General features: G+C 48.3%; 1 protein-coding gene across 1 annotated transcript in view; it reads left to right on the top strand.

The window, feature by feature from the left end:
* SHCBP1 (SHC binding and spindle associated 1) overlaps nucleotides 1–22081 on the top strand; it is a 43406-nt gene that overhangs the window by 5352 nt on the left and 15973 nt on the right. Inside the window, exons 5-12 of the mRNA XM_032977473.2 lie at nucleotides 4051–4143; nucleotides 4831–5070; nucleotides 7242–7431; nucleotides 9691–9811; nucleotides 13752–13883; nucleotides 14396–14514; nucleotides 16207–16293; nucleotides 21462–21621. Of these exons, the coding sequence (XP_032833364.2) occupies nucleotides 4051–4143; nucleotides 4831–5070; nucleotides 7242–7431; nucleotides 9691–9811; nucleotides 13752–13883; nucleotides 14396–14514; nucleotides 16207–16293; nucleotides 21462–21621 (1142 nt within the window). The remainder of the gene's footprint in view (nucleotides 1–4050; nucleotides 4144–4830; nucleotides 5071–7241; nucleotides 7432–9690; nucleotides 9812–13751; nucleotides 13884–14395; nucleotides 14515–16206; nucleotides 16294–21461; nucleotides 21622–22081) is intronic.

The raw sequence follows: 22081 nt of genomic DNA, 5'->3' as shown, positions 1-22081 counted from the left end.
ACTTCTCCAAGAGCAGGTGCGAGCAAATGTTTGAACAGTCCTTTATGGATATTCTTTGGGTCTTTTGGTAAAGTCACGTAGATAGGTTCAAAAATTAATAAAATCAAAACTAGGACCGTCATCAGGTGGAAAAAAGTGATCAGAACAACGTAGTTTTTTATTTTATAATTTTTTATAACCTATCTACGTGACTTTACCGAAAGACCCAAGACTATGAATTCCCGCAGTCACGAAAGCTTTCAGTCAAGATTTAGTCTTTTATGGAAGCCACTTTTTTAAGGTTTGGCCCAATTCCAAACTTTTTGAATCACGGCTGGAGAGAGTTCTGAGTCTCAAGTCTCTCCTAACAGGAGGGTACTGCTACTCATTGGCATGGAATTGGCCAATTCCATGAATGAGCGTTTGGCTTCGTGTGAGAAGAATCAGAATATGCATTTACACTGGAGGAATCTGATGAGCTATAAAGCTCTTTTTCACAGATGTCCAGTAGGGGCACGGGGTCAGAATGTTACAATAACAAACGGCACAAAACACGATAGGAGTGCAAAGTATAGGGAAGGTAAACAAATTACTTACAAAATATATATACAAATAAAACTAAAGTTATTTTAAAAATCCTCCCAGGTAAAGCCCACTGAGCCGTTAGCTTATTTTTCAGAAGCGACCTGGCTACAGGTGGCATTGGCATCGTTGCTGCATCGGCATTGCTGCTGCATTGGCATTTTTGCTGCATTGGCATTGTTGTTTCATTGGCATTGCTGCTGCATTGGCATTGTTGCTGCATTGGCATTGCTGCTGCATTGGCATTGTTGCTACATTGGCATTGTTGCTGCATTGGGATCGCTGCTGCATTGGCATTGTTGCTGCATTGGCATTGTTGCTGCATTGGCATTGTTGCTGCATTGGCATTGTTGCTGCATTGGCATTGTTGCTGCATTGGCATTGTTGCTGCATTGGCATTGTTGCTGCATTGGCATCGCTGCTGCATTGGCATTGTTGCTACATTGGCATTGTTGCTGCATTGGCATTGTTGCTGCATTGGCATTGTTGCTGCATTGGCATTGCTGCTGCATTGGCATCGCTGCTGCATTGGCATCGTTGCTACATTGGCATTGTTGCTGCATTGGCATTGCTGCTGCATTGGCATTGCTGCTGCATTGGTATTGTTGCTGCATTGTTGCTGCATTGTTGCTGCATTGTTGCTGCATTGTTGCTGCATTGTTGCTGCATTGGCACTCGTGCACTGCCCATGCTCCTGGTGTTGTTCATACACTTGGGCTACGCCCATCCCCAAACCTTTATAAACAATTTGCCTTTAGAGGCTGACTCCTTTGCCTGATGACGACCGCTTGTGTTGCGATCGAAACGTCGCGATTTGTTTTATTTTACAGTGGTACCTCGGAGATCGAACTTAATTCGTTCCAAAACCGAATTGTTCGAACACCGAATCAATTTTCCCCATAAGAATGAATGGAAATAGCATTCATTGGTTCCCCACCCAAGGATGCTCCTATTATGGGCCATTTTTACACAAAGTTTACAATATTAAAATACAGCACAGTACATAAAAGCATACAAAAAACAAGAAACACAGTTATAATTAATAGAATAAATGAACATTGAACTTCACTTTACCTGTAGTAAGGAGAGTGGATGGCTTGAGTGGAAGGTGGTGAGGAGGGGAGCAGGAGGTGTCAGTGTTGCTTGGAAGGGGAGTCCCCCTCCATAAACACGTTGGGTAACTGCCCTTCTGGAGTTCTTTCTTCTCTGCCTTTTTTCGAGCAGTAACTGTGATTCACTTGAGGGCCTTTTTACTAAAAACTGATGGAGAGGATTGTTTCTGCCTCCGTTTTAAGATGTTTCTGAAATTACTCAATGCATTATCATTATAAAAATCGCCTGCTCTGCTGGCTACCGCCTTATCTGGATGATATTTTTCTACAAAATTGTGTAACTCAGCCCATTTTGCCACTTTTGAAAAAGGGCTTTCGTGTATAGTTTTTTTAAAGTTGGAAATTACCTGTTGGTCCATGGGCTGGATGAGAGGAGTCGTTTGGGGGGGGGGGGGCAGGAACTTCACAGTGATAAAGGACGAGAGAGCTACGCGTAAAATGGGTCATTCGCCTTTGTCTCGGTCGCCCTGGATACGCGTCTCGGCCCAAACAGGTTTTTCCAGTTGTCCGACCTCAGAAATTTTGTCCGATGTCCGGGGGCAAAAAATGGTAAAAAAAATTCTAGATTTGAAGCTTTCGTGACTGCAAGGATCCATCATACTCTTTGGTTCTATTCGGTAAAGTCACGTAGGTAAAAAATAAAACAACAAAAAATCACGACGTTTCGGCCACAACACAAGTGGCCTTCATCAGGTGAAGGGACCAAACTGTCCAGAGGACAGCGTTGGAGTGAAGAAAGCCAAGCTCAGGTCGCCTCCTTTAAGCTGTGAGGGGGCAAATAAAGAATTAAAGCTTTTGTGACTGCATAAATTACTCGTTGGTTTTTTCGGTAATGTCACGTATGTAGGAATACCATAACATTATATTAAAACAAATCAATCACGACGTTTCGACCGCAACACAAGTGATCTTCATCAGGCATAAGAAACAAATCACGGAGGTAAATACAGCAAGAAGATGAGAGACGAGAATTCAACACACCTAAGGAAAAAATATGTGATGCACAACCAGTCAGGTCAACAACACAGTTAGACACTTACCTGAGTAATTTATGCAGTCACGAAAGCTTTAATTCTTTATTAACACACTTCTACGGGGAAGTTACCTTTACAATTCTGTCCTAAACGTGGTGTGCCCCTTACATGCTCCTGCCCCCCGCCTCTGCTGCGTTGCAGCCCGTGCTTCCTCCTGCTCCTCCCCCCGCTTCTGCGGCTGTGCCCTTTCTCTCTGGCCCCTCCCCCCACCTTCACTTCTTATTTAAGGCTTCCGTTTCATCCGACCTTACTTCTCTGTCCGTCCTTGCCTCTTGGTGTCTCTGTATATGTATTTCTGACTTGTACCTCGTATTTGTTCATTCTGTCTATGCTGGTATGTTTAATCCAGAGGTTGAACACGAAATTTAACACTCTTCTGAAATTCGTGGTCCGCCAGGTGTCTAACCGTGTTGTTGACCTGACTGGTTGTGTATCACATATTTTTTCCTTAGGTGTGTTGAATTCTCGTCTCTCATCTTCTTGTTGTATTTACCTCCGTGATTTGTTTCTTACGCCTGATGAAGATCGCTTGTGTTGCGGTCGAAACGGCGTGATTGATTTGTTTTAATATAATGTTATGGTATTCCTACATACGTGACTTTACCGAAAACACCAATGAGCTGTGAGGGGGTAAACAGAAAACGCCTTGACAAAGGAATTAGCATAAAATGTGCCACTGTGAGAGCTTGGAATTAGGAAAAAATGCTGTACTACCGTGAGAGTTTGGGATGCCACTACTTGAATAAATATACTGTACCATTGAAAATTAGTTTAATGTTTGGTTCGATTTAGAACATCTTTCCAATGATTGCTTAATTTGAAACCATCCTCTCGGTTGAAATTGTGTCTGTTTGTAAATCTGAATTGCCTCGTGAACAAATCTCTGATGAAAACCCGTAGGTTTACAGAGAACCTTGGTATCGGAGAAAACTATATCGTGATCACCCACAGCGTTGTAACAGTGATCAGCTACGGCAGAATAATTCGTTCTGCCGTGTTTCAAATCTGATTTGTGCTCGCGAATTCGGTGATCGAACAAAGGCTATACGGCGGATCCTTGTCTTTGTTCCGAATCACTATATTTAATACACCGTTTATTTATGTAGGAAATGCCTCGCTGATAGTCGAGACTTTATTTCGCGGAAGTGTGCGCCTAAGTTTATTTTTCTGCTCGGAGCACCCAACAGAGATGAGCCTCTCCGCATTGCTCGTATGAACCGGGAGACACTTTGCCTTTCGGCACGTAATCACGTGACACGTTTCACGTTGCGTTTGATCACTCGTTGTGATCACTGTAATTGGTACGTGTTGGTGATTGACCGGCGCGTGCGTTTGTCTTTTAGTTTCTTCCTGGGACACATCTGGAGGGCGTGGGACGAAGAAGATGATGACGATTACGATTACTTTGTGAGATGCGTCGATCCAAGACTCAAACTGTAAGGACGAATATTTTTGCGTTGAACTAACGTGACGTGCTGATGGTGATGATGATGAAGTAGCTGTAGGTACTATGACATTGATGATGATGATGACGTGGCTGTGGGTACTTAGACGTGCTGATGATGACGACGTGGTTGTAGGTACTATGACATGCTGATGATATTGACATGGCTGTAGGTACTATGACGTGTTGATGATGATGTGGATGTAGGTACTATGGCGTGCTGATGAGGATGATGATGGTGGCGTGGCTGTAGGTACTATGACATGCTGATGATGTTGACATGGCTGTAGGTACTATGACGTGCTGATGATGACGTGGCTGTAGGTACTATGGCGTGTTAATGAGGATGATGATGGTGGCGTGGTTGTAGGTACTATGACATGCTGATGAAGTGACATTGCTGTAGGTACTATGGCGTGCTGATGATGACGTGGCTGTAGGTACTATGGCGTGCTGATGAGGATGATGATGGTGGCGTGACTGTAGGTACTATAATGTGCTGATGATAATAATATGGCTGTAGGTACTATGATGTGCTGATGATGATGATGACGTGTCTGTAGGTACTTCGACGTGCTGACGACGACGATGATGTTGACAATGACATGGCTGTAGGTACTATGGCGTGGTGATGAGGATGATGATGATGATGACGACGACAACGACGTGGTGGCTGCAGGTATTACGACGTGTTGGAGGGGCGCATCCCGGCGGGGCTGGTGAGCGAGTACGCCCGCCTGCGCTCACACTTCGACGCCACCTACGCCGAGTTCAGCCGCCTGCGCGGCTCCATCACGGAGGGGTCTGACGCCGAGGAGATGGAGCAGGATGGAGCCAAGGTGGCCCGCGGCGTGGAGCTCTACGAGAGTCTGGAGACCGCCAAGCGCAAGCTCCAGATCATGGAGAATCCCGTGCTTCGGTGAGAAGGGCTACAACTTCTTCCTGCTATTTGTATTCATAATAAAGGTTTTTGGGTTCGATCGCGTTATTTATAAACGTGTCGTAACCCTCCACCACCCGGGTTACGACACATTTATAAATAACGCGATCTAACCCAAAAACCTTTATTATGAATAATATTGGTCGCGAAAGCCTACGTGTTAAACTGCTATTTGTATATATATAGAAAAGATAAATTTGTGAATGTGTGCGTTCAAAATGTTTAGCATACTTCCCAACATGCAACAAACGTGAAATTTGGCATGTGGGTAGCTTCCAGACTGTACACAATGAAAAAAGTATAAAAATATACTTTTGTGTTTTGGGGGGGGGGGGGGGGCGCAATAATGCATGTATATATTTTGCACGGCAAGTGAGCGGTGACGTCACATCTGTGATGTCATCCGCATGCGGAAGCGTCACGCAGCGTGCTTGCTGACGTCACGCATCCCCCCACCCCACCCTCCGCGTGGGCCGCGTATTAATCCAAGATAAGAATCCAAGTCTCGGGGCGAAGCCTGGTAGTAAACCCAGTTTCATAGATATGCAGACAGTCCCAGGGTTGCGGAAGAACCCGACCTTATGGAAATCCGACCTAACGGAAATGCCCCTACGATTCGTGTTTAAGCATTTTGTTTTTTTAAAATACGCCAATGTGTTTGCGTTTAGTTACGTAAGCGCAGGTAGTGAAGCGCGGTGAGGTTGCGGATTAATACCGCGGAGCGAGGCGTAAGTCGGTGCAGGATCTTGCCCGAGGCGGTGGTGTACAGCCGCCCCGCACTTGGTCGCGCTGTTACATTGTTACCGTGCGTATAGCCGCCACGTCGTCTCGTAACTTGCAGTGCAGTGTCACCCTTAATTGTATTGTAATGATGACTGGAAAGCGACCAAGTGGTGGGAATTTATCGTTGATTTTGGGGGAAGATTGTTCAATTTCCGAGATATGGAAAATTCGGGTTACGGATCGTTACGTAACCCGGGGACTCTTTGTGTATATATATATTTTTTTATCAGGTATGGCCCAACTGAGCTACGTCGAGAACGTGGGACAGCAGTATGAGTGTCGTTTGCAGGAGTGACCTGGGGCGTTAGTTTTCCAGTAGGGGGCGATGATCGCTGTTTATTTGTGTGTGTGTGAGCGGTAGTGTTGTGGTTAGCGCGCTGCGCTACGAACCCGGCGACCCGAGTTCGATTTCCTCTCATGGCCAACACCACTGACGATTATCTGATCTGGTCGTGGGACTCCCCTAGGTCGACTCGGCCTCAAATGAGTACCTAGTGCAGTGTATAAACATCGCCGCTGGGGAGACAAAGGCGGCCGGAGGTGGTGTTGGCCACCCACCCCCTCGTGTGCCATAGCGGCCTTCATAGGCGCTGCTCGTTAACAGCACTTGCCCCAACAGTCTGTTAAGGCTGTACTGAAGATCTTTATCCCAATTGAGTAATTAGCAGTGCAACAGTCACGGTGGTGGGATGTTAACTACCTCGCCTGGTAAGCAGGAGGTCGGGGGTTCGATCCCGACCGTGACGCCTGCTGTATATTTGGAGTCTGCGTGTTCTCCTTGTGGTCGCGTGGATTTTTAGATTATTTGGCTACTATAAATTTCCACGTGATAAGCCACTTCGTTGAGCTATCATTTGTGGCCAGGTAGCTTCTGAAAAATAACCTAATAGCTCAGTGGGCTTTACCTGGTAACATGAAAATAGATGTATTCATATTTTTCGTGATTTGTTCACTTTTCTTGTACTTTGTATTACTATTGTTTGTTGTTGTAAAATTCTGACCTGCCCCTACTCGACATCTGTGAAAAAGAGCTTTACAGCTCATCGGATTCCTCCAGTATAAATAAATATTATTAATATGATAATGTCGCAAATTCGAATATTGTTGATGCCTATATCGTGGTTCTGCCTTTTGGAAGTTTGCTTTGCCGAAAATATAATAAATGTATATCTTGTCAATCAGCATTAGTAAGGGGCGCGGTCTCAGAACGTTACCAACACCAATACGAAAAACACGACCGAAGCGAAAAATTATGGGCAAGGCAAAGAAATCGCGTATACATATATATAAAAAAAATACCAACAAAACGAAACTCTTTTTTGTTATCTTGTCCTTGCCGCTGCTGTCGCCGCCCGCCCCCTGTTCAGCTTCGTGCTGGGATACCAGGCGAGTGCGGGGGGAGTGGCGCGAGTGGCGCGCGGTCCCCGGCCCGACGGCGCCGCGGCGGCGCACGTGGTGGCGCGCTCCGCGTCGCCCGCCACACTCGGCGCGCTCACCCGCTCGCTCGCCGAGTCGCTTGGCGCCGGCACCGGCGGAGACGACGACCGGATGATACACGTGAGGGTTGGGCTGGGGGCGGGGGTGGGGGGAGCGGTGTTGACGTGGCCCCCCCCCCCCCCCGCGGTTCAGATCCGGCAGGCCTCCCTGGTGAATGCCGCGGTGTGTATTTTGACCGTGGAACTTAAGCGCCGCCTGCTGCACAGTGGACATTAACGAACAGGTGACGTCATTCGCATAGAGTAGGGGTCGACAATAATGATTGGCAAATTTGAGCTCGATAGCTCTTCTAGATTTGAAGCTTTCGTGACTACAAGGATCCATACTCTTTGGTTCTATTCGGTAAAGTCACGTTAGCTCTTTTTTCAGAAGTGACCCAGCCCACAAGTCACAGCTCATGTGGAAATGTATCGCAGCCAAATACTCTAAAAAGCGCGACGTTGATTCTGAGTGTGGAGGGAAAAACCGTGGGGGCTGGAAAAAAAGTCCACATGAGCGCGGGGAGAGAGACACCGCAAACTCAAAAATATATAGGCGTTGGGGTTGGGATGGAACCCACGAACTCGTGTATACCGGGTGAGGTAGTTAACATCTCACTACCGTAGCGTGTAGCAAAGTTACCCCCCTACATAAATATTATATACACTACATTATACACTACATACAACTATCTACAAACCAACCAGTCTGGCAATCGGCACCACGTGCGTGACAACAAAAGCATATACGCTTGAATTCAGTGTTAAATATTATATACACTACATTATACGCTACATAAATATTATATACACTACATTATACACTACATACATATTATATGCACTACATTATACACTGCATAAATATTATATACACTACATTGTACACTACATCAGGGGTGGGGAACCTTTTTTCTGCCAAGGGCCATTTGGATATTGATAACATCATTCGCAGGCCATGCAAAATCATCAACTTAAAAATTAGCCTGTTATATTTGGTCAAACATTTAATTAACTCGCCCCTAATGTGATGGCTGGAACTGCTTCTCTTTGGCGAGGCGTATGATGTTAGCTGGTATCGATGATGTTGCTGCTACTCGCAACTGCTTTTCCAGGTTTGCTCCTGGATTAATTGAATTTCGAGTCCCGCCTGCGGTTGCCTTGGCAGGGCTAGACTAAACGTCGAGCCCGGGGGCCGTATGAGGCCCGCGGGCTGGACGTTCCCCAGCTCTGCACTACATAAATATTATATACACTACATTATACACTACATACATATTATATACACTACATTATACACTACATAAATATTATATACACTACATTATACACTACATACATATTATATACACTGCATTATACACTACATACATATTATATACACTGCATTATACACTACATACATATTATATACACTGCATTATACACTACATACATATTATATACACTGCATTAATATTATACACTACATTATACACTACATACAACTTACTACAAACCAGTCCAGCGATCGCCACCACGTGTTTGATGATAAAAGCAGCTACGCTTGAATTCAGTGGTAAATATTAGATATACACTACGTTATACACTACATACAACTTAAGCAATGAAAATACTGCACGTGTGTACATCTTTCATAACTAACAACTACGGTAACAAAGGCATAAAATATAGACGGTGCGATCCGGCGAAAAGTTGCGTTGTGTAATTCGGCGTACCGGTCTAATGGCCGCATCAGTCCGGCGAACGTCAGACACATGGTGGTGTTGAAACAAGAGCGTAGTAGTGCTACGTACATCGCCCCACGCCGAGTCTTCCACATTGGAGTGGTAAGCACGGCACAAGCAATATAGTAACTTTTTACAGGTGCATATTTATGCTCGTCTATCTGTACGTTTGTTCATGTCAATTTTATACAGTAAACAAATTTAAAACGCCAACCCCCCCCCTCCTCACCAAAAAATACACCCAACACCTAAAAATGTAACGTCATGCAAGAATGTCCAAAAATAAGCTGTTTAAAATAATTACGGCGAGTGATTATCCGGCTTTTTAAAAAATCCGGAGCTCCCCTCCCCCTTCCGTAGTCGCCGGATAATCGAAGATCGGCTGTTCCTGGAGAACCGCTCTTAACGACAGTAATTGTTTCCACGAAACCGGTCATTAAGCGAGTATAGGAAATGCACGTTAAAGGCTTAATTCGTTCCGATAGCATCGAACGTTACCCTGGGCTCTGGAGGCCCGTCGTTAAGCGATCGGTCGTTAAAAGGAGTGGTCTTTAAGAGGGGTTCTACTGTAATTCTCTGTTCCCCTGCCCAACCCCTGCTGGGCGCGCATGCAGTTCCACAGCAGCCTGCAGGGAGCGCTGGACGCGTGCTACGAGGGGGACCGCATCGTCCTGTGCCCCGGCGTCTACTCCGAGGAAGGCTTCTGCAGCATCGCGGAGTCGGTCAGCATCGAGGGTGGGTGGCCTGAGCCGGCGTTCCCCCCGCACGGCCGCCCCCCCCCCCCCGGCACGGCACCCCCCCTTGTGTGTGGGCGTGCCGGAAGTCGTAAAGTGCCGCTGAGCCGGCTACGGGGGGGGCCTCTTTTTAAGGACCGCTTCGTTGATGTTATTTACGAAGGGGTCACCGTCTCGTGTTCACGTGGGTTCGCGGCTCTTGAAATGTTGAGCTGTTTGGTTTTTTTTTTGTTTAAACTAATTCGAGAAAAACGGCTGCCCTTGTTATTTTGGCTGCTGACCTAGGGCAATGTTCGGGCGCCACGGTGGCTTGGAAATGTTAACTACCTCGCCTGGTATACAGGAGGTCGTGTGTTCGATCCCGACCCTGACACCTGTTGTCTATTTGGAGTTTGCGTGTTCTCTCTCCCCTCGGTCGCTTGGACTTTTCTCGGGGTCCTCCAGTTTTTCCCTCCACAATTAGAAACATTCGTTTAGAGTATTTGGCTGCTCTAAATTTCCGCGTAATGATGATGATGAGCCGCTTCGTTGAGCCATCAGTTGTGATGGCCAAGGTCGCTTCTGACAATAGAGCAGCACAGCTCAGTGGGGGGCAGGGGTGGGCGTGGGGGGGCGTCTTACCTGGTAAAATAAAAAATAAGTAATATTTAAAAATACTTTTTTTTAAAAACACGCTTCAATGAAATGTACCCTACTAGTTAATGGCAGAACTCCACGACTCCAGGAAGTGGCCCCGAAGCTCGCCACAACGTAAGGGACCCGTGGTGATTTACAGCCAACGTGAGTTGAGCGTGGACAATTAAACCCAAGCCGAAACATAAGATATAAAAAAGATTGCTTAAAAATATATATTTTTTTGTTTTTAATGATAGAATATTGTATTGTCATCAGTATGACATACGTATACCAAGTTTGCAGTCGATACCACATTGGGAAGTGGGTTAAAATTGAGTTACAAGATTTGAGGGTACAACAACAGACAGAGTTGAGGATACAACAGAGTGAGTTAAATAAAAGCGTGTAAAATAGCTCGGTTTTGTTTTAGTTCTAGAGCTACCGTTGTCGACGGCCCTATCACCAGCAACGCGTTGACCCTGAGCGACCGTGTGCAACTTGGTGGACAGATGAATGGAGATTGAGGGTCACATGGGTTACTCAGCAGTTGATTGCTCGCTTCGTTGCTGTACTATTAACTTTTCTTGCTTTCGTAATGTTGGCCACCAAGGTCACCTATTACGAACGAGACTGCCGTATCCTGGTCTCTCCCGAGTTCTCACCTGGTTAAAACGCAAAATCAACTCGAAACTTGAGTCGAATTAGGCCAGAAAAGCAATCGTTGGCGGTTTTCTCTCTCGTCCGTCCACGTCCTCGCACGCGCGCTGCCTCGAATCTACCTGCGTTTGTCAACGCGACGAGAGCGTGACGGTCGGGCGGTCCGATTGCAAGTTGCCATCCCTGTTGCCCACTACAGAATCAGAATATTTGTTTATACTGGAGGAATCCGATGAGCTATTAAAGCTCTTTTTTCACAGATGTCAAGTAGGGGCACGGGGTCAGAACGTTACAACAACAAATAGTACAAAAACACGATCGGAGTGCAAAGTATAGGGAAGGTAAATAAATCACTTAGAATACGCAAATACAACTGAACAATTTTTTTTATCTTACCAGGTAAAGCCCACTGAGCTATTAGCTTCTTTTTCAGAAGCAACCTGGCCACAAATGATAGCTCAACGAAGTGGCTTATCACGTGGGAATTTATAGCAGCAAAATAATCTAGATGTGCGATGTTGATTCTAAATGTGGAGTGAAAAACCGGAGGACCCGGTGAAAAAAATCCACGCGACCACGGGGAGAGAGACACGCAAACTCAAACGCCACGGCAGCTGCCACAAGATTTTGAGCAGCCACTGTTTCGCCGCAGCAAATGCTGCGGCGATCGCTATCAGTGACCTTTTCCCCAGTGGGTGATGGCCGGAGTGCTGGTAGCCTGGAGTCGGAGGCATGTTACCGGTAGCCATAGCGAGAGGCCTACTGGATGTGGGGCACCTGGTGCATCCGTATTTTGTGAGCCGCCTTCCCGGACAGACCCGGTTATAACAGTAGGCCGTGCTCACGGAGCTTGCCCACACATCCGGTGTGCAGCTGAGATTGAAGGTCACATGGCTTCCTCAATGTAGAGATGAGATGGGAGGCCACGGGGCATCCTCAATGTAGAGATGAGGTGGGAGGCCACGGGGCTTCCTAAATGTAGAGATGGGATGGGAGGTCACGGGGCTTCCTCAATGTAGAGATGGGATGGGAGGCCACATGGCTTCCTCACTGTAGAGATGAGATTGAAGGCCACATGGCTTCCTCACTGTAGAGATGAGATGGGAGGCCACGGGGCTTCCTCAATGTAGAGATGGGATGGAAGGCCACGGGGCATCCTCAATGTAGAGATGAGATGGGAGGCCACGGGGCTTGCTCAATGTAGAGATGAGATGGGAGGCCACGGGGCTTCCTCAATGTAGAGATGAGATGGGAGGCCACGGGGCTTGCTCAATGTAGAGATGGGATGGGAGGCCACATGGCTTCCTCACTGTAGAGATGAGATTGAAGGCCACAGGCTTCCTCACTGTAGATATGAGATGGGAGGCCACATGGCTTCCTCAATGTAGAGATGAGATGGGAGGCCACGGGGCATCCTCAATGTAGAGATGGGATGGGAGGCCACGGGGCTTCCTCAATGTAGAGATGGGATGGGAGGCCACGGGGCTTGCTCAATGTAGAGATGGGATGGGAGGCCACGGTGCTTCCTCAATGTAGAGATGGGATGGGAGGCCACGGTGCTTCCTCAATGTAGAGATGGGATGGGAGGCCACGGGGCTTCCTCAATGTAGAGATGGGATGGGAGGCCATGGGGCTTCCTCAATGTAGAGATGGGATGGGAGGCTACAGGGCTTCCTCAATGTAGAGATGGGATGGGAGGCCACGGGGCTTCCTCAATGTAGAGATGGGATGGGAGGCCACGGGGCATCCTCAATGTAGAGATGGGATGGGAGGCCACGGGGCTTCCTTAATGTAGAGATGGGATGGGAGGCCACGGGCCTTGCTCAATGTAGAGATGGGATGGGAGGCCACGGGGCATCCTCAATGTAGAGATGGGATGGGAGGCCACAGGGCATCCTCAATGTAGAGATGGGATGGGAGGCCACGGGGCTTCCTCAATGTAGAGATGAGATGGGAGGCCACGGGGTTTCCTCAATGTAAAGATGGGATGGGAGGCCACGGGGCTTCCTCAATGTAGAGATGCGATGGGAGGCCACGGGGCATCCTCAATGTAGAGATGGGATGGGAGGCCACGGGGCATCCTCAATGTAGAGATGGGATGGGAGGCCACGGGGCTTCCTCAATGTAGAGATGGGATGGGAGGCCACGGGGCATCCTCAATGTAGAGATGGGATGGGAGGCCACGGGGCATCCTCAATGTAGAGATGAGATGGGAGGCCACGGGGTTTCCTCAATGTAAAGATGGGATGGGAGGCCACGGGGCATCCTCAATGTAGAGATGGGATGGGAGGCCATGAGGGCTTCCTCAATGTAGAGATGGGATGGGAGGCCACGGGGCATCCTCAATGTAGACATGAGATGGGAGGCCACGGGGTTTCCTCAATGTAAAGATGGGATGGGAGGCCACGGGGCATCCTCAATGTAGAGATGGGAGGCCACGGGGCATCCTCAATGTAGAGATGGGATGGGAGGCCACGGGGCATCCTCAATGTAGAGATGAGATGGGAGGCCACGGGGCTTGCTCAATGTAGAGATGGGATGGGAGGCCACGGGGCTTCCTCAATGTAGAGATGGGATGGGAGGCCACTGGGCCCCCGGGCGGAGCGTCGGTCATCGCTGGCTGGAAGCCGGTTGGGGGACCCCTTGCTGCAGCGTCTCTCCTCTCTCAGGGTTCGGCGTCGCCGACGACGTGGTGATCGAGATGAGCGGGCGCAGCGACGTGTTCGTGGAGTGCAGCGCGCGGCACGTGACGATCTCCAACGTCAAGTTCATCCAGCACGACGCCACCGAGGGCATCCTGCGTGAGTGGGCGACACCCTCCACTCATCATCGGCATCATCAGCGTAGCAGCAGCTGCAGCTAAATCGGCAGCAGCAGCAGCTGCAGCTGAATCGGCAGCAGCAGCAACAACATTTTCAGCAGCAAATGATATCGTCATCAGCATCGTCATCAGCAGGAACACCAGCAGCATCAACAGCATTATCAGTAGCAGTAATATCAGCTGCAGTAGCAACATCATCAGCTGCAGCAGAATCATCATCATCAGTCGCAACAGTGGAAATATCGGCAGCAAGAGCAGTAGCAGAACTAATATTATCAGCAGCAACAGTTGTGGCATAGCAGTGGCAGCTGCTAAATAATCATTATTTATCACCTCCGATCAGCACGGCTGGCTACATACGGTGCGAAAGAAGTTCAACATTCATTAATTTGCAGCAGTAGCATGGTTATCACTACGAGCAGTTGTTGTCATTAGCAGCAGCGGCGGCGGCGGCGAAGCGCACGTGCCACCATGTGACCGTCCCGCCCCTAGGTGTGCTCCGTGGAGAGACGGAGCTGCACGAATGCGTGCTGCAGTGCGAGACCTCCGGGGTCACGGTGAGGCCCAAAGCCCACCTGACCTTAAAGAACTGTGACCTCTACGGGGCAAAGGTGAGCATTCATGCCGCAGCTTTCTTTCTTGATTTGAAGCTTTTGTGGCTGCAGGAATCCATTCTCTTTGGTTCTTTCGGTAAAGTCACAACCTTCCTGTTCCAGTTCGGTCAAGGGGTCGTTGCGGCCGCCCAATACTGCTGATCACAATCGGAATAATTTATCCTGGAGAAATCCGATGGGCTTACGAAGCTCCCATGGACATGGTGAACTGGACTCCCATGGTATATCGGACTCGCACGGTAAAGCGGACTCCCATGGTAAACTGGACTCCCATGGTAAACTGGACTCCCATGGTAAAATGGACTTCCATGGTTCAACTGGACTCCCATGGTAAATTGGACTTTCATGGTGAACTGGACACCCACGGTAAACTGGACTCCCATGGTAAACTGGACACCCACGGTGAACTGGACTCCCATGGTAAACTGGACACCCACGGTTAACTGGCCTCCCACGGTGAACTGGACTTCCACGGTAAACTGGACACCCACCGTAAACTGGACTCCCATGGTAAACTGGACACCCACGGTGAACTGGACACCCACGGTGAACTGGACTCCCATGGTAAACTGGACACCCACGGTAAACTGGCCTCCCACGGTGAACTGGACACCCATGGTAAACTGGACACCCACGGTGAACTGGACACCCATGGTAAACTGGACACCCATGGTAAACTGGACTCCCACGGTAAACTGGCCTCCCACGGTGAACTGGACACCCACGGTTAACTGGCCTCCCATGGTGAACTGGACTTCCACGGTAAACTGGACACCCACCGTAAACTGGACTCCCATGGTAAACTGGACACCCACGGTGAACTGGACACCCACGGTGAACTGGACTCCCATGGTAAACTGGACACCCACGGTAAACTGGCCTCCCACGGTGAACTGGACACCCATGGTAAACTGGACACCCACGGTGAACTGGACACCCACGGTAAACTGGACTCCCACGGACAGGGCTCGGCAACCATAATCCCAAACTGAACATCGCGAGAGCCGCAACGCGGTCCTTAACGAGGCCCCGGAGTGCCACGCCGCTCCAGGGCCGCAGGCGTGCCGACCCCTGCCCCTGGGGCCTCCTGAGCTTGCCCTGCGCACGGTGCGCGCAGGGCAAGCTCAGGTTACGGCCCTCTAGGCCGCGGCACACGCGGGGAGGGGATGGCGTGCCCGGGCCTCTCGTCAACGCGGCGTTAGGAGGGCATCGGTTCCACCTGCGCTGTCGTAAACCGGTCCCGTGGATCGGTGCCGCTGAAATGATGACACCTCCACGAGGCCGTGTGGCCGGTGTGTTTTGTAATACCTTTATTTATTGCGTGATGAGATGGATTCGTGAAAGAGACCTTGTCCTACTGATTTAGTTTTTGTCTGGGGGTGTGTGTGTGTATCAGGAGTGATAGTGCAGCGGTTAGCGCGAGTTCGATTCCTGCTCTCGGCCAACACCGGTGACGATTATTGAATTGGTCCTGGGCCTCCCCTCGGTCGACTCGGCCTCAAACGAGTACCCGGTGCGGTGTGTAAACATCCCCACGAGGGAGACAAAGGCGGCCGGGCGCGGTACTCACCACCGATCCCCTCGTGTGCCATTCCAGCCTTCATAGGTGCTGCTCGCTAACGGCACTTGCCCCAACAGCATGTTAAGGCTATACGGGTGATCTTTGTCTTTGCTTGTGTGTGTGTGCAGGGAGCGGGAGTGGAGGTGTACCCAGGCAGCACCTGCACCCTCATTGGCAATGGAATTCACCACTGCCGCGAGGGTGTGCTGATCATGGTGAGACTCCGGATCAGGGCTAGTGTATGAGCTGGTGTAAGAGTCGGGGTTAGTGTTAGTGTCAGGGCTGGTGTTAGAGTCAGGGTTAGTGTTAGAGTCAGGGTTGGTGTTAGTGTCAGGGTTAGTGTTAGAGTCAGGGTTTGTGTTAGAGTCAGTGTTAGTGTCAGTGTTAGAGTCACGGCTAGTGTTAGTGTCAGGGTTAGTGTTAGTGTCAGGGTTAGTGTTAGTGTCAGGGTTAGTGTTAGTGTCAGGGTTAGTGTTAGAGTCAGTGTTAGCGTTAGAGTCAGGGTTAGTGTTAGTGTCAGGGTTAGTGTTAGAGTCAGGGTGAGTGTTAGAGTCAGGGTTAGTGTTAGAGTCAAGGTTAGTGTTAGTGTCAGGGTTAGTGTTAGAGTCAAGGTTAGTGTTAGTGTCAGTGTTAGTGTCAGGGTTAGTGTTAGAGTCAGGGTTAGTGTCAGGGTTAGTGTTAGTGTCAGGGCTGGTGTTAGAGTCAGGGTTAGTGTTAGTGTCAGGGTTAGTGTTAGAGTCAGGGTTAGTGTTAGAGTCAGGGTTAGTGTTAGTGTCAGGGTTAGTGTTAGTGTCAGGGTTGGTGTTAGTGTCAGGGCTGGTGTTAGAGTCAGGGTTAGTGTTAGTGTCAGGGTTAGTGTCAGGGTTAGTGTTAGTGTCAGGGTTAGTGTTAGAGTCAGGGTTAGTGTTAGAGTCAGGGCTAGTGTTAGTGTCAGGGTTAGTGTTAGTGTCAGGGTTAGTGTTAGAGTCAGGGTTAGTGTTAGTGTCAGGGTTAGTGTTAGTGTCAAGGTTAGTGTTAGTGTCAGGGTTAGTGGTAGAGTCAGGGTTAGTGTTAGAGTCAGGGTTAGTGTTAGAGTCCGTGTTAGTGTTAGAGTCAGGGTTAGTGTTAGTGTCAGGGTTAGTGGTAGAGTCAGTGTTAGTGTTAGAGTCAGTGTTAGTGTTAGAGTCAGGGTTAGTGTTAGAGTCAGGGTTAGTATTAGAGTCAGGGTTAGTGTTAGTGTTAGAGTCAGGGTTAGTGTTAGTGACAGGGCTGGTGTTAGAGTCAGGGTTAGTGTTAGTGTCAGGGTTAGTGTCAGGGTTATTGTTAGAGTCAGGGTTAGTGTTAGAGTTGGTGTTAGTGTCAGGGTTAGAGTTGGTGTTAGTGTCAGGGTTAGTGTTAGAGTTAGTGTTAGTGTCAGTGTTAGAGTCAGGGTTAGTGTTAGAGTCAGGGTTAGTGTTAGTGTCAGGGTTAGTGTTAGTGTCAGTGTTAGTGTCAGGGTTAGTGTTAGTGTCAGGGTTAGTGTTAGAGTCAGGGTTAGTGTCAGTGTTAGTGTCAGTGTTAGTGTCAGGGTTAGTGTTAGTGTCAGGGTTAGTGTTAGTGTCAGGGTGAGTGCTAGAGTCAGGGTTAGTGTTAGTGTCAGGGTTAGTGTTAGTCAGGGTTAGTGTCAGTGTTAGTGTTAGAGTCAGGGTTAGTGTTAGAGTCAGGGTTAGTGTTAGTGTCAGTGTTAGTGTTAGAGTCAGTGTTAGAGTCAGTGTTAGTGTTAGTGTCAGTGTTAGTGTTAGAGTCAGGGTTAGTGTTAGAGTCAGGGTTAGTGTTAGTGTTAGAGTCAGTGTTAGTGTTAGTGTCAGGGTTAGTGTTAGTGTCAGGGCTAGTGTTAGTTTCAGGGTTAGTGTTGGAGTCAGTGTTAGTGTTAGAGTCAGGGTTAGTGTCAGTGTTAGTGTTAGTGTCAGTGTTAGTGTCAGGGCCGGTGTTAGAGTCAAGGTTAGTGTTAGAGTCAGGGTTAGAGTCAGGGTTAGTGTTAGAGTCAGGGCCGGTGTTAGAGTCAGGGTTAGTGTCAGTGTTAGTGTTAGAGTCAGGGCCTGGTGTTAGTGTCAGGGTTAGTGTTAGAGTCAGGGTTAGTGTTAGTGTCAAGGTTAGTGTTAGAGTCAGTGTTAGTGTTAGAGTCAGGGTTAGTGTTAGAGTCAGGGCCGGTGTTAGAGTCAGGGTTAGTGTTAGAGTCAGAGTTAGTGTTAGAGTCAGGGTTAGTGTTAGAGTCAGGGTTAGTGTTAGTGTCAGGGTTAGTGTTAGTGTTAGAGTCAGTGTTAGTGTCAGGGTTAGTGTTAGTGTCAGGGCTAGTGTTAGTTTCAGGTTAGTGTTGGAGTCAGTGTTAGTGTTAGAGTCAGGGTTAGTGTTAGTGTCAGTGTTAGTGTCAGTGTTAGTGTCAGGGCCGGTGTTAGAGTCAAGGTTAGTGTTAGAGTCAGGGTTAGTGTTAGAGTCAGGGCCGGTGTTAGATTCGGGGTTAGTGTTAGTGTCAGGGTTAGTGTTAGTGTCAGGGTTAGTGTTAGAGTCAGGGTTAGTGTTAGAGTTAGTGTTAGTGTCAGTGTTAGTATTAGAGTCAGGGTTAGTGTTAGAGTCAGGGTTAGTGTTAGAGTCAGGGTTAGTGTTAGTGTCAGGGTTAGTGTTAGTGTTAGAGTCAGTGTTAGTGTTAGTGTCAGGGTTAGTGTTAGTGTCAGGGCTAGTGTTAGTTTCAGGGTTAGTGTTGGAGTCAGTGTTAGTGTTAGAGTCAGGGTTAGTGTTAGTGTCAGTGTTAGTGTCAGTGTTAGTGTCAGGGCCGCTGTTAGAGTCAAGGTTAGTGTTAGAGTCAGGGTTAGAGTTAGTGTTAGAGTCAGGGCCGGTGTTAGAGTCAGGGTTAGTGTTAGAGTTGGTGTTAGTGTCAGGGTTAGTGTTAGAGTTGGTGTTAGTGTCAGGGTTAGTGTTAGAGTTAGTGTTAGTGTCAGTGTTAGAGTCAGGGTTAGTGTTAGAGTCAGGGTTAGTGTCAGGGTTAGTGTTAGTGTCAGGGTTAGTGTTAGTGTCAGGGTTAGTGTTAGTGTCAGGGTTAGTGTTAGAGTCAGGGTTAGTGTTAGTGTCAGTGTTAGTGTCAGTGTCAGGGTTAGTGTTAGTGTCAGGGTTAGTGTTAGTGTCGGGGTGAGTGCTAGAGTCAGGGTTAGTGTCAGGGTTAGTGTTAGAGTCAGGGTTAGTGTCAGTGTTAGTGTTAGAGTCAGGGTTAGTGTTAGAGTCAGGGTTAGTGTTAGTGTCAGTGTTAGTGTTAGAGTCAGGGTTAGTGTTAGTGTTAGTGTCAGTGTTAGTGTCAGTGTTAGTATTAGAGTCAGGGTTAGTGTTAGAATCAGAGTTAGTGTTAGAGTCAGGGTTAGTGTTAGAGTCAGGGTTAGTGTTAGTGTCAGGGTTAGTGTTAGTGTTAGAGTCAGTGTTAGTGTTAGTGTCAGGGTTAGTGTTAGTGTCAGGGCTAGTGTTAGTTTCAGGGTTAGTGTTGGAGTCAGTGTTAGTGTTAGAGTCAGGGTTAGTGTTAGTGTCAGTGTTAGTGTTAGTGTCAGTGTTAGTGTCAGGGCCGGTGTTAGAGTCAAGGTTAGTGTTAGAGTCAGGGTTAGTGTTAGTGTCAGGGCCGGTGTTAGAGTCAGGGTTAGTGTTAGAGTCATGGTTAGTGTTAGTGTCAAGGTTAGTGTTAGAGTCAGTGTTAGTGTTAGAGTCAGGGTTAGTGTTAGAGTCAGGGCCGGTGTTAGAGTCAGGGTTAGTGTTAGTGTCAAGGTTAGTGTTAGAGTCAGGGTTGGTGTTAGAGTCAGGGTTAGTGTTAGAGCTAGTGTCAGTGTTAGTGTCAGTGTTAGTATTAGAGTCAGGGTTAGTGTTAGAGTCAGAGTTAGTGTTAGTGTTAGAGTCAGGGTTAGTGTTAGAGTCAGGGTTAGTGTTAGTGTCAGGGTTAGTGTTAGTGTCAGGGTTAGTGTTAGTGTTAGAGTCAGTGTTAGTGTCAGGGTGAGTGTTAGTGTCAGGGCTAGTGTTAGTTTCAGGGTTAGTGTTGGAGTCAGTGTTAGTGTTAGAGTCAGGGTTAGTGTTAGTGTCAGGGCCGGTGTTAGAGTCAAGGTTAGTGTTAGAGTCAGGGTTAGAGTCAGGGTTAGTGTTAGAGTCAGGGCCGGTGTTAGAGTTGGGGTTAGTGTTAGTGTCAGGGTTAGTGTTAGTGTCAGGGTTAGTGTTAGAGTCAGGGTTAGTGTTAGAGTTAGTGTCAGTGTTAGTATTAGAGTCAGGGTTAGTGTTAGAGTCAGGGTTAGTGTTAGAGTCAGGGTTAGTGTTAGTGTCAGGGTTAGTGTTAGTGTCAGGGCTAGTGTTAGTTTCAGGGTTAGTGTTAGTGTCAGGGCCGGTGTTAGAGTCAAGGTTAGTGTTAGAGTCAGGGTTAGTGTTAGAGTCAGGGCCGGTGTTAGAGTCAGGGTTAGTGTCAGTGTTAGTGTTAGAGTCAGGGCCTGGTGTTAGTGTCAGGGTTAGTGTTAGTGTCAAGGTTAGTGTTAGAGTCAGTGTTAGTGTTAGAGTCAGGGTTAGTGTTAGAGTCAGGGCCGGTGTTAGAGTCAGGGTTAGTGTTAGTGTCAAGGTTGGTGTTAGAGTCAGGGTTGGTGTTATTGTCAGGGTTAGAGTCAGGGCTGCTGTTAGAGTCAGGGCTGGTGTATGAGCTAGTGTGTTGTTCGGGGCTACTGTTATAAGTAGGTTCGCATGTTCGCTAGTGTTATGGCTCTGTGTTCATGGTGATCATACCGCTAGTGTTATGGCTCTGTGTTCATGGTGATCATACCGCTAATGTTACGGCTCGGTCTTTCATAAACGACGTCACAAAGCGGTCATTTAAAGAGCCGCGTGCGGTCCTCCGGAACTGCAGGTTTGCCGACCCCCCTGGGCTCGTTCAAGGGCTTGTGTCTGGACTGGTGTTTAGTTTCAGTATAAGGTAATTGTTAGTGTTGCTGTTAATGCTAAGTGTCGGTGTATCCGCGAGTGTTAATGGTAGCGTATGGGGCTCGTGTGTTAGCGTTACCGGTTTAAGCATTAGCCAAATGTCAAGGTCTTAATTTAGAGACACATCCTACCTATTCCACCAGGTGGCGCTATCTGCCTTAATACTTAGCCATTGTTTTTAAATAATTTGTACGTGCTACATATATATTCCACTGCTAATAACTGCAGAGATAGTATAATCACCTCGTCCTGGAGACTCTGCTCCAGGAGACTGAGTCTCCGGGTCGGAGTCTTGAGACTCTTCTCTGGGAGATGGGGTCCCAGGTTCGGAATCTTGAGACTCTGCTCCAGTCGATTGGGTTTCAGGAATAGCGTCTTTAGCCTCGACTCGAAGAGACCATGATCCCAGGTTTTCACCTCGCCCCCTTCTCTGCCACAGGACTTCATGGAGTCTCTCTATGACATGCCCAAGCTGTCCATGAGGAACAACCTCATCAGCAAAAACGACGGCCATGGCGTCAGCCTCGTGAAACCAGAAGTCTTGAAGCCCGGGTGCCACGTGGAGAAGCACGGCCAAATTTCGCTCAACAACGCATCCGGTAGGTTCGGCGTTTCTTTATAAAACGTTTTTTTATTAATCCCATCTACCCCCGGCTATGCCGTGATGTAGTCGGAGCGATTGACCCACGGGCGAAGGGGTTAAGAGTTCAAATCCTGGACGGGGTTCGATATTTCTCCAACATCGTTATCGTCGTCATCAATATCAGCAGCAGTCGTATGAAGGAAATTGTCGTAAACGACGCGTGTAACCAAATCTTATACTGCTCCTCGAAGAGGGACTTGGGTCGTCTTCGTGACGTCACCCCCCACCCCTGCTGCCCCAACTGACTTAGCGCCCACCTGCTACCCCCCCACTGGGTCACGTGCACCCCCCTCCTCTCCACCCCTCTTACATAACATCCCACCACCACCGTCACCACTAAAGCCAGGCCGACTCCATGTCCGGAGGAAGTGGCTGGGCCTAAACAAAGATAGGCGGGTGCTGAAGAAGAAGGGGCG

The sequence above is a fragment of the Petromyzon marinus genome, chromosome 63, assembly GCF_048934315.1.
Source record: "Petromyzon marinus isolate PM22_M1 ecotype Great Lakes invasive population chromosome 63, UKy_Petmar_22M1.pri1.0, whole genome shotgun sequence".
Taxonomy (NCBI): Eukaryota; Metazoa; Chordata; class Hyperoartia; order Petromyzontiformes; family Petromyzontidae; genus Petromyzon; species Petromyzon marinus.
The sequence above is the reverse complement of the archived record's forward strand: the minus strand, read 5'-3'. Positions and strand labels throughout refer to the sequence as shown.